General features: G+C 43.9%; 1 protein-coding gene across 5 annotated transcripts in view; it reads right to left on the reverse strand.

Moving 5' to 3' along the window:
* ERG (ETS transcription factor ERG) overlaps positions 1-12,644 on the reverse strand; it is a 175,755-nt gene that overhangs the window by 98,422 nt on the left and 64,689 nt on the right. For 2 of the 5 annotated variants that reach the window (XM_010998421.3, XM_010998419.3), the window contains exon 1: positions 5,611-5,753. The exons of the other annotated variants lie outside the window; for them this stretch is intronic. In XM_010998421.3, coding sequence (XP_010996723.1) covers positions 5,611-5,628 — 18 coding nt within the window. In that variant the 5' untranslated portion in view covers positions 5,629-5,753. Of the gene's footprint in view, positions 1-5,610; positions 5,754-12,644 lie in introns of those variants that run through there. 5 annotated transcript variants of the gene reach the window in all.

The raw sequence follows: 12,644 nt of genomic DNA on the forward strand, positions 1-12,644 counted from the left end.
AACAACATTAACTGAGAAAGCAGGATGGTCAGGCAGACAAGAGGACAGACAGACAGTAGGGAGACACACACCAAATGTTGGTGCTTTTTCTCTAGCTGGTTAGGACTAGGAGCAATTTCTATTGATTTTTGTAATGATTTCTTTTTTTCATTTTCTCTACAGTGAGAATGTTTTATTACTCTAATTTGTACAAAACAACAAGATGCATTTCTCAAAATGAAGGAGAGGCTAGGTCAGTGGAGGTATACCAGTAGCCGGGTTCCAGCCCTAATCAGGAACAAGATGCCTTTTCAGGCCTCTGCCTTCCGTCAGTAACACAGCCAACAGCCTCCACCCTCAAAACAGGACGAAACCAACCCTCTGACCAGCCGTGCCTTTCAGGGGCCCCCGAGTTGCTCTCCTGCCCACGGGTTTATTACCTGTCCCACTACACCCTTATCCAGGGACCCTTCTGAGCTACCCCCAACCACCCCACCCCCGACCTCCCCTGGCCCCCGTGTACCCCGCCCTGGCTGGGAGGCCGCGATATTTGCACGCAGAAGCGGCCTGTTATTCTCCCCGTCTCTTCAGAAGAAAGAGAACAGAGTCACATTGTCTCTGGGCTTCACAGCTGAAGCCGGGTAAATGGAAGACAGACAGAACTCCAAGCAGGGCCAGAAGACAATGCGATTTCTTAGGAAAGATGAGATCAACCTGGATTGTCTGAGGGCCTCGACCAGGTACTGAGCACCTACCAGAGGCTCCACCGCCCTGAACCTGCCACATGCTCCCACCTCACAGGTGAGGAAACGGGGGTCACACAGGTGAGGGCCCTCGCCCAGGGTCACAGGACCAGGAAGGCTTCAAATGCAGGTATGTCTGTGGCCACAGAATATAAGAAAAGAAACCTCAGGGACGATCGGACAGCATCCCCAGGCAGAGAAGAGCTGTCCCCCGTTCTGCCAGGACAAGAGGGGAGGACGGGTCCCTGCTGCGCTGGAGGCGTTCCCCGCCCTAAAGGAAAGATCCTCCCCCAGCAGGTGTGCCCCCAGCACTAGAAAGGCCTGGAGACTGTCCCTGTCACACACTCTTCTCAGAAGGTCGTACGCTCCAGGGACAGCCTCCAGCTCTGACTTTCCCACGGCTTCCCCGGCTGTGATTCTCCTCTGTGTCTGCCGCTCAATCATCCACCTGCCAAGTTACCAGGACGCCAAGGCGGGATGTTCTGCTCTGGGTCCCCACAGAGGAAACCTGTAGTCTGCAGTTCTGAACACAGAAGTCCTCTTTTTTCTGAAGGCAACCAGTAACAGTTGTTCCATCAATGTATTTTATTTTTACAGATGCTTTTTCAAGAGACGTTAATAAGTGTATGTGGGGGGGGCACTTCAGCAAAAATCTGTTTTGTAAAAAAACAATTTTAATGAAATAATCACTTTAAAGAAAACATAGATGGGGTGGGCATAGTTCAGTGGCAGAGTGCATGCTTAGCATGCACAAGGTCCTGGGTTCAACCCCCAGTACCTCCATTAAAAATAAATAAATCTAATTACCTCCCCACTAAAAAGTTTAAAAATTAATTAATTTTTTAAAATTTTTTAAAAAGAAAACATAAATAATTAAGAAATGGTTCAGACTTTCAGAACATGCCCTGAGAGCACTGTAGTCCCACGTAAGCATATTTAATGGGAAAAATTATCCACAAACTCTATCCTTCCCAATTCCCTTTTCCACAGCCACCAAGCTGGCGTGCCCAGGCTCAGAGAGCTGGGGAGAAGCATGCTGAGCCCCAAGAGGACAGACTGTGTCCAGAGCCACCCACTGTTCCAAGTCATTTGAAAATAATGGCCCGTAATTCCACTTTTAAGCCAGGACAGGAGATAGGGACTGCTCTGGAAACAGGACGTTTACATAGTGGGACAGCAGTATTTCATGTATTCTGCGCCTTCCGTTGTCACAGAGTCCCCTCAAGTAACAAGGGAAGAAACATTTCAAACTGCACTTAGGCTGAGGGGTTGGGGACAGTTCAAGCGTCTAGAGCCATTAAACCCATCCATCACCTCCATCAACATCCTACGAAGACATGAACTCCCTTCGTATAACCCTGAGCTTGTACATAAGCTGGCTTCACACATGATAACAAATATTCTGTGAGTGCCTGCTACGTGCAAGGCAGAAAATAGATAAAGGAAGCCTTATATTTTTTAATTAATTCTTTTTTCCTACTATAGTTACTGTACACTATTATATGTACAGTAGAGTGATGCATAGGTTTTAAAGGTTATCTTCCCTTTCTAGTTATTATAAAATGCTGCCTGTACTCCCTGTGTTGTACACTATGTCCTTGCAGCTTATTTTACACGTAACAGTTTGCCCTTTTACTCCCCCACCCTGTGGGTCCCCTCCCCCATCCCTGTCCCCACGGCTAACCACCGGTTTGTTCTCTGTGTCAGTGAATCTGCTCTTTTTTGCTACATTCACACGTTTGTTGTATAGCTTAGACTCCACACATAAGTGGTATCGTACTGATTATCAAAACCCTCCAACCTCGTCACATCAAAGAAAGTAACCTCTTTAAACAACTAATTGAAACAGTAATGGTGTTCTCCCGCAGAAGCCTTGTTAGTAACTTCCCATATCCTGTCTGATCCTAAGATGCTCGCCACTCACGCTGCTGTTTGCAACTTGCTCTCCCCTGGTCCTTCAGTGCCCGACCTGTGATCAAGGAAAATCCCCACAATCCCATCCTGAAGACTAAAGACCTTTAAGTTCCAGGATCAGAGGATGTCACCTGGGGTTCACGGACCACCCACAGAGTCCAGGGATGGAACTGGATTTCAGCAGAATGAGCTTCCCTCCTCATTCTCTGCACTGCCTTTCCCGCATGTCAAAGCACTCTTCTGAGAAGGGACGGCAGGCTTCATTAGACTTCCCAAGTGGCCCAAGGCATAGGAAAAAGGAGCAGGGAAATCTTTGGGAGATTGGATTAAAAATCCTAACTGAAGCAAAAACTTAACTTTCCAAGTCTAACCACTGGCTCCTTCGAGTCTGTAAGCAAACGCAGCTCTGTTTTGTGGAGAGAAAAAGGAAGGGGGTGTGAGGCACCCCTCGGGATTGTCAGCTGGTCCAAAAGCAGGTGGAAGCTCCAAACTGACCATGACTGGCATACGGGAGCATCACCTATGACGCTTACGCATTTTTGCTAAAACTCTTCATCTGATCTTAAAATTCACGGACAATTAAAGATAAGTGGGGACAACTCACATAAGCTCTTAAAATTCCTTTACTTCTTCCAGTGGAAACACTTTGTTCCCATTTCCAAAATTCCAAGGGAAAATGATGGTGAGAATCATCAAGACAGGATAAAAACATTTAGGTTTTCCTAGTGCTTCATAGGGTCTGATAGATATTAATGCCAAGAAAAAAAAAGTCACTCAGATGTGGAGTCCCAACTTGACAAATTCAGTGCAGCTGATATTTGAGCAACTAATTGATTTATTTACTGAAACAACAACAACAACAAAAGAAAAAAACAGAGTGCGTTTGAGACTGGAAATTGCCTGTATGACAGAAAGTTTCCTAATTCCAACGGACAGCCGTAATTTTCCCTATGCTAATTTGAGCTTTGCACTAACATAATTAAAACTGTAGTCAACAGACTGGGTCTCCTTTTTTCCACTCTATAAACAAGTCTGTAAAATCATCTCATTACTTTATCCAGAGAGCCCAGCAGAACCCATCTTAAAGGAAGTTACCTATAAAGAAGGGCTATTTTATTTTAACAGGGGATTAAAAAGAGTCCACTTGAAGTCACTTTTAAAGTCCTCTTGAGGTGTATACAACATAGCAATAATGCAGTGGAATCAAATGTTAAAGCAAACGGAGAGTCCGACCCGGACAAATGTAAACTTTCTCCAAATCCACCCTGAAATTCACCAAACAGGCAAGCTTCAAAAACATCCTCATATCTTCAGAAATGTATACTTTAATTTAAACAGTATGACATGTGTATGTTTTGCAAAATGTACCTCACACTCTAAAGGATGGTCTGTTATTTCAGTGTCCTTCAATACACAGGCTTTTCTGAAACATACGCACACACATACACACCATGGTACTCAAGCTCTTCCAAATCTAACACAGAACATTAGATTCAATTGCTATGAAATATGGACACAAGTAAGGGTAAAAATAGGAATTAAAAGGGTAGCATTTGGGGTTATAAAATCAAATAATTCCTGTTCATGTAGCTGAAAGACGTCAAACCCCGGATTTTAAAATTCCTTTCTCTGTAGTTTTTTTTTTTTTACAGACTTTAATCCTTGAAGCCAAAGAAAGAAACATCTCTGTAAGACTGGATTCCTTGATACATGAATTTTTTACACATTACTGTACATACCTTGAAAAATAAAGCATACATTGAGAAATAAAAACTGAACAGAACTTCTGAAACACAGTTTAGACAACAGGCATTCATTAAGTCCTCTCCTACAAACATTTCAAAGCAAACCAAGGAGGATTTTTGAAACTGTCTTGGCCCAATTCTGGGCAAACTTCCAGATGCATGAGCCTTCTAATTAACTACAACCCTTGAGGAAAACAAAACCAAGGCTTCTCACCTAGATGCGGCAAAGAGAAAGACATCCCACCCAGAAAGCTTTCTTTTTCCTCCTTTCGGTATCTGTTTTCGGTGCTGATTTTTTATCTTCATTTCTACAAATGTCACCAAGGCACGGTGGCCTTGAAAACAATGCAACAGACCAGCACTTCATGGACTCTGCCCTTCTGACTTGAACAAACCACCAAATTGGCTTCACATCCAGGAACCAGTCCACATTTACATTCCCACCTATGTGAACTCACCTCCACCTTCATCTCTCTACACTATCAACCAAAAACATTAGTGAAAAAATCAACACATGAGACCCCACACTCCAGAGCACAGAGAAGCGACAGGCCACAGCTCTCCCGTTCCCACAGACCAGCCATCGCGAGGAAGAAAGTTTACTCACAGTGCAGAGGAGCAAGGACTTTATTAAAGATAAATACATAACCAAACAAACCGAATTACCACCATTCGAGTTAAGAGAACGCTCCGTTCTCCGCATGAAGGTTCCAAAAATCAAGTCAACATTTGCACGTCCCATGACAAAGCGCCACTCGCCCGGGTATCTCTCCATGTCCGTTGGGACTGGCCGGCACCCCTGATGCCAGGGAATCACTCATGAACATCCGAAAGTCCAACATTTCCAAGCCCATCTTTTTCTCTGCCCCTGCCCTCCAACCTCTCCACATCCATGGCCTTCCAGCAGACACACATCCAGGCGCCGGGACAGAGGTAAAGAACAGGAAAATTCAGACGCGCTCTGGAAAGCTTTTGCAAAAGTCATCCACCGCACTCAACAGTGAATTTAGAAACCCCAATTTTTTTCTGAGTTTGAAGTTTTTAAGCCTTGCGGATGGTTGGAGTAGGAAAAAGGAAATTTACTAGGCAGTGCAAAGGAAATCTTGTTGTCCTCTATTGTGGCAGTGGGGGTGTTGCCCAATCCTAACTTATCTGCGTTGATAAAGGAAACCAAAGAAAGAGAGTACCGAGCATAAGATTTTGCCAAGTGAGAGGAGCCCTCTCCTTACCTTAATCGTGCTGGCCATAATGCAATCACGTTTATTGATCGCTAATAAATGTTAATAATAATTATTGCTTCTCTCTGACCAGAAAGGAGTTTTGATGAGGTTGTTTAGAGCGGATGAGATTGTGCTAAGTCTGGGAAATGAAGTCAGCCAATGGCAGGAAGAGGTTTCTATTGGTCCTGGCCGCCCAGCCCGAAGAAACAGGATATTTGGGAGTGGAGAGATAAGAGACCCTGAAAACAATGTTGTTTTTCTTGATGATATGCAGCCAGGAGAATTTTTTTTTAATTAAAAAAAAAAAAAAGACATCAATTGCCCGGGCCTGGGATTGCCACAGCAGGTGTGACCCGGTGTACGGCCGTGTGACACGCCGCCCCGGGCAGGATGCAGATGTGGCCGGACTCCGCATGGCTTCACGTGGGCGGCGGGCATCTTGGTCCTGGGGCGTGGAGGGCACCCAGGGACCAGGCCAACTGGGGCCCCATCTCCCAAGACCCGCCACACACCTGGGACACAGGACTCGAGCCCCCCGCCCCACTCCCGGCTCCTTTCTCATAAAAGGAAACTTTGCAGGTGGAACTTATTTCACATTAATAGGCGACGATGTTTAATGGCAGCCATTCGCCTGCTGATTTTTAACCACCTTCATTTGTTCAACAGAATAGTTTCATTTTCTCCTTCCAAACATATGTCATTGCTATTGGCGCCCCAATTAACCGGTTGAAAATGCAGACTCTTGAATTAAAGTAACTAAAAGAAATAAAGAGGAAAATAAACCTGTCAAATTCTTGCTTTCAAATATTTATTTAAAAACCAAATGCTCTGAATGACTACAGATGCTTCATTATTATCCGCAAGCTGGCCCCACTTGGACAAACATCCCCGTTGCAGGCCACAGGCCCCGAGAGAACTCCCGGAGACACGGAGATGCCCCATCCTCATGAAATGTTTTTAAATCCAAGCTGTAAGTTCAGGGCCACACGTCCGTTTTCCACCCGAAGGAAGCCCACTTAATGCAGGCCTGAACATTCCTCAGAGGATTCCAGGCCTTTTAATTACTCATTTTCAGGAAATTACTTGTTCTCTGGAAGAAATAACATTTTGCTTTGAATCTAGCTACGCTAGTTAAAGTTGGACCAGTAAAGAGGTGTGGTCTCCACCGGGGACCCACAGAACACAATGGACCAAACCCTGAGTCATCCAGCCGCGCTGGGCTTCAGAGGCGGAGGGTCAGGGACTTGGTTTCACTCAGACGTCAGGCCTGCCCACGTCAGAGCTCGAGAAACGAGGCTGGGTTTCTGTGTCTTTTACTGTCCCCATGACTTCCCCTAGTGTCAGGACAGAGGAAAGAGAAGGAAAGATGAGGAGGGGGAGAAAAGAGAAAAAGAGAGAAAGAGAGAGAGAAGGAGGGAGAAAGAGAAAGAGAGGAAAGAAGGAAAGAAAGGGAAAGAAAAAGAGGAAGGAAGGAAAATAGAGAGAAAGGGGGAGAGAGAGAAAGCGAGAAAATGTAGGAAATCTTGTTCTGTGTAAAACTCAGAACCTGCCGCGCTGTCAGCATCCACATTTTGAGGGGATGTTGACTTCCGCTCTTTTCATCTCTGAACAATAAATGAAATGGGAGGCTGATTAAGACTGTGTTTCCCCTAAAATTTCAAAGTCCTGAGTTGTTTTATCTGGGCAGCTTCCGCCAGGATTCAGGAGTGCTGGGAAAAGGGCTCTCTCGGCTCCACCGAGATTCCTTGATTTTCAGCGTTAACCGTAGGACCCCAATAAGCAGTGCTCTGCTACAGAGTTCCCCGAGAGCAGCCTTGAGGAGGGAGACCCCTGTGCTAACAAAACCAGCCGTGGAAGAGAGTTCCCTGTGGCCCTCTCCCCACTGCCGCCTGGCCTCCAACCCAGCCCTTCTCTTGTCCTCTGCACTGGGGAAGCATCAGCACTTAATGGGGAGCTAATTCTCCCTTCAGGGCCTGCCCTTCACTCCTTGGTTCTGGGCTAATTCAAATCAAACAGCAAAGAGTCAGTGTTTAAACTCTTTATTTGGAAATAATCTCAAACTTAAGAGAAAAATTACAAGATAATACAAAGCGTTACTAACATCCTGCACAAGTCACTCCCCCTTTGGTCATTTATTCCATTTACTTTGCGCTCTCTCTCCATCTCTGTCTCTCTATGTGTATCTATGTATATACAAACATGTATTTTATTCTTTAATAAAATTTTATTCGAGACTAATACCTTAGCCTGGAACTTACAAACCAAACCCAGTGCTACTCTTTGGTCTGTTTCCTGAAGGGTGTATCCGTAAGTTTCACTGCGTCTAATTTTGAAAACGCATACACTACAAAAAGAGATGCAAGAAAAATGCAGTTTTGAGATAATGAGTTATAAATCCAGTTACAAAACTGTAAAAATGCACATCTTCCTCGTCTCTAGTGGTAAATGTTGATTGATTTCTATCATCTTCAAAGAAAGTTACTCGTCACACCTACAACAGCAGAGGGCACCATCTCTGACATTTGGAGGCAAAGTTCTTTAAAAAAAAAAAAAACCACAAACTTCAACTGGCGGCTGATTAAGGCACATCTATGAATTAGACTCCAGGAGTGCAGAAACCACTTCCCAAATATTATTCAGGAGGAGGTCGTCTGAAGATCACTCTACCCTCCCAGCACCGCTACCCAAGCCTCTGCTGTTAAATGGCCTCAATGCCAGATCACGCAGGAGCCGAAGGACCGGGCTGTCCCTCCACCTAGACACCATCCCTCCTGGGGGGAAGCCACCCTTCAGGTCACCATGCAGATCCATTTCAGGAGCAATATAAGTGGCCTCCACCCGGGTCATCCGGCCATGAATGCGTCAGGACAGGATCCTTTTCCACCCCAACCTGGGACACAGCAAACACCATGCTGGAACAGCGTGCTCCCCCTACCCCAGCACCTGTGGGAGAAAACTGCATGTTCCCATTTTGTACTCACCCATCCTGGAGCCATTACCCATGAATTTACCAAAGCCTGTTCATCTCTTACTCCAAATGCGAAAGGAAAGAATGTAAAACAGACCGAACACTTTCTCATAAAAGGAACACTGTGATTTATTTGTCCTGAAACCACGCCTTCCCATTTTCTAAACAGTCAACAAGTTGTCATCCTTGTTCTCCGACAAACTTCTCTGTGTGGCATCTACAGAGGAAGGTCAGAGTCGAGAACAGTCTGGATGAAGGCAATGTGGGTCTGAAAACGATGTCTGAGTGTGTAGCAAAGAGGTTAACGGGCCACCAACTTGGATGGAGACGCAACAGAAGATCCCCTCATGACTGACCTGACTGATCCTCGCATACAATGAAATAATCATCACTGAAATACCGCAGGAAAACGATGTCACAGATGAATGCTTACAGGGATACAGAAAACTATCATATGAGGTCTGCTAAGTTAAGTCAGGCTGTAAAGGAGAATTACATCCCAGACTCATTTTGTTAAAAATGAAAAGGCAAAGTAGAAATATGGGTTGGTTACATGCTACAGGACGAATGGGAGAGACTCTTTCCTTTTTTGTACCTTCCACCCTTCTCCTTTGGCTCATCCGTATTTTCAAAACACTCACAATAACTTCAATAAAAATAGATAAATAAATAATAAAGTCGAGTAAAATTGGCTCCCCTGTCCTACAAGTTCTGCTTACTACGTCCAGCGAGCCAGTGTCATGGGGAAGGAAGCGAGGAACAGGGCAGGGGAGTTCTCGGGTGAATGGAACTTAAGAAACCCAAAGCCCAAATGCACATCATGGTCCATGATTAGATACTGATACGAACAAATGAGAAGTCAAAGACTTTTCCAGGACTGCTAGAGAAATCGGAATAGATGAAGGCGGTTCCATCATATTATATTTATCATTAACTATACAGCTTCAATAATGCTTTTGTAGGAAAATGTCCTTATTACATAGAGCTGTTCCCTGAAATACTGAAGATGAAAGTGTAATAATTTCTATCATTTGTTTAAAAGAATTCACCGAAACTAACACCATGCAAATCTGACAAGATGGTCCAATCGTCAAATCTCTAACTATATGAGGCTCCATCCTATTATCTGCTCTACTGTTTTTGAGTTTTAAAATTTTTGTAATACAGTGTTAAATAAACATTTCCCATAGATTTCTCTCTTTAAAAATCAGATACAATAAACATAGGCTACATTTTAACGTGGAAGTTCCATGAGTAACGTGCAATGTTCTCCATTTTTTGTCAGTGTCTGTATAACATGCGGCACATGAAACCTACATTGTCAGGCCCCGTGTTGTCCTCACCAAAATGCACATCCTCATATTTCCCTGTGCTACACAGGAGGTCCTTGTTGTTTGCCACTGTCTTTTTTTAACACCTTCATTGTGGTGTGGTTCCTGTGCAGTAAACTACACATATTTCAGACGTACACTCTGATGGATTTTGATAGACGTACACACCCAGGAAGCCACCACCACCACCAAGAAAGCTAACACTTCCATCACTCCCCGAGAGGTGCAGTTTTCGGGCTGGATTAGCACGTTGCTTGATGTACTTAGGAGGTCGATCGTGAATTCCTTAGACTTGCCGCTGGCAATCATTAAAGGATGTCTGATTAGACAGATGGTGACCAGAAGCCTGAGATGATCTTCAAGTGACAGTGTCATTATTTTCTTGTGACTTTAGCTTTACGACTATGATACAATTCTACGTAAAACTAAAATGGCATTAGCTGTTAGGGTTACCAAATTGGAAATTATTTTAGAGGCTATTTTAAAGACATAGGAAGCCATAACAAGTATTTGTACCTTGGAGCGCTCATTCATAGAATCCAAAGAGTTTAGAGTGACATAGAAATATTCATTATTCACCAGTACGTATTCATGATGTTCACTTTCAGTATTTTTAATTCGGGTTATTTTTTCACCTCCTAAGAGGAGTATGTTTATTGGTTGAAGATGGGACATGCTTAAGACAGTAATTCTACTTCAGAGCTTTGACTATATTGTGCATTGTACGATGAATTTATTATAGAATATTTTGGTTTTCCTACACGTAAAATAGAGGTATTGATTTTTTTTAATGCACACTTCTTTTTAGAATAGCTCTTTTTGATTAATTTTAGTAAGGAACACAGGAGACGCTCCTGTGTTTTGTGATGGTCCTAGCATTATTCCATCCAGCCAATATTCAGTGAGTGTCTTTTCCCTGCCTGGCCCTCTGCTGGGCACTGGGAAACAAGAGGGCCAGGACTCTGTCCAGTCCCTGGTGTCTGCATTCAGGAAGCCTGTGTCCGGCGACTCAAATTCCGCCCACACAAAACTGCAGAGCCTGGGACCGACCATGAAATGCAGACTCTTTAAGGGCAAAACAATAGGACAAAAGTGCTGTGTATTGTCCCTAAGATGACACATGAATCTTAAAATGTGTAACGTTTGGATTATTCACGAGAACCTTGCAAGAAGGACGTCCCAAGGATTCTTGCCAGGGACGTGCCTGCGACTGCAGATAAGGATCTGCACCTGGAGCTGCCCCCACAGTGGAAAACTCCATCCCTCAGTGGAACTTTTCCATCTCTGTCAGTTGGAGGCTTCTCCTGAGAACAGATACAGCATAGGGCACTCTTAGTCCCCACAGTCACCCACCTTATCCTGGTTAAAGACCGTCTTTCTCTTCAGAGCGCAGCCAGGAGCACGGTTTCACTCCATTGGGTAAGGCTGGCGGGGTGCATATCCTCCAGCAGCACCTTAAGCAATCATCCAATTACAATTTTAATAACTATTGTTTCAACACTTTCTCACTTTCTCTAAGTGGTTAGCATATTCTTCAGCATCTTGGTTGATCTGAACTAATCTAAACCAAGGAAGCTGTTATCACACACTAAATCCTCAACTTCTCAACACCGAGCTGCAACTTCCTTCATTCTGAAGCATGTTATGTCAAGTTCGGTTCTATGGGCTCAAATGGAGCAATGATTTCAGGGGCGCAATTTCATAAGCATCACAAGTATTCTCCCATTTTGCCAACTCTGCCTCTTACCCAACTCCAGTGCTTCTAAAAATGCAAGAAGTATTAAAACCAGGATCAGGAACCCTAAATATGTCAACTTATTACTTGTGGCTTAAAAAAAAATTAAGAAGCAAAAACGAAAGAAACAAGAGTAATTATTTTGACACAATAATTTTGTTAAAAGGATATTTAAATTTCCTGTTTCAGTGATCATGTGTCTATATACAATTTGTGAACCATTAAATGCATTTCAAGGTCTTCATCCATATAACTGAGGCATAAATGAGTATATATGTTATAGTCATCAAATTGCCACTGGCCACCACAAGGCAGTCTGCATCCAGGTCACATAACCAGAGGGCACAAAGGTGTGTGGCTGTCTGCCTAAAAGCCATCCTGCTCCTCTGTCTGCTTCTCAGTTTGGGGTTTTGTGTCCCAAACACTGTCCTCAGCCATCATCCCTGGCCATCCTGAGAAGCTCCTCAGGGCTGCTGAAATTAACTCAAGATTTTGATCACTAGATAGTCTTTTAAATGTTTTTCCTACATGTGTCAGTCTCATTTATAAGATACTGGATGTCAACATTTATTCTTGTCTTGCTCTGTAATTATTTTATAAATTATTTCTTAAAGAAAGATCATTCAAACAGCACCATCACGTCACCCAATTAATGGAAATTTCCAGAGACGCCTGCATTCAACAATTGCACGCCCTGTTTATTAAGGCTGCTTTTAGTCATGAATGGAGATGTCTTTTCTTTCCACATCACTGAACTGGTTTATGTATCTGCTGATTTGTTTACATTGCTCACGGAAGCAGAGATGAAGCCAAGCAAGAAAATGTTTGCTGTAAATAATGCATTTTGATTCGCACGCGTGTGATCAGGCAACCTGCAGGCATCACCGAGCCCTAGACCCACACTTGAAGGCAAGTGTGTGGAACAGTCTGTCTCACTGTGACGGCTTGGCTAGTCGCTAGCTCATCTTGTATCCTCTCCTCTGCAAAGCGAGGTAAAGAAACCGTTTCC

Source organism: Camelus dromedarius, chromosome 2, assembly GCF_036321535.1.
Source record: "Camelus dromedarius isolate mCamDro1 chromosome 2, mCamDro1.pat, whole genome shotgun sequence".
In the NCBI taxonomy this organism is placed as follows: domain Eukaryota; kingdom Metazoa; phylum Chordata; class Mammalia; order Artiodactyla; family Camelidae; genus Camelus; species Camelus dromedarius.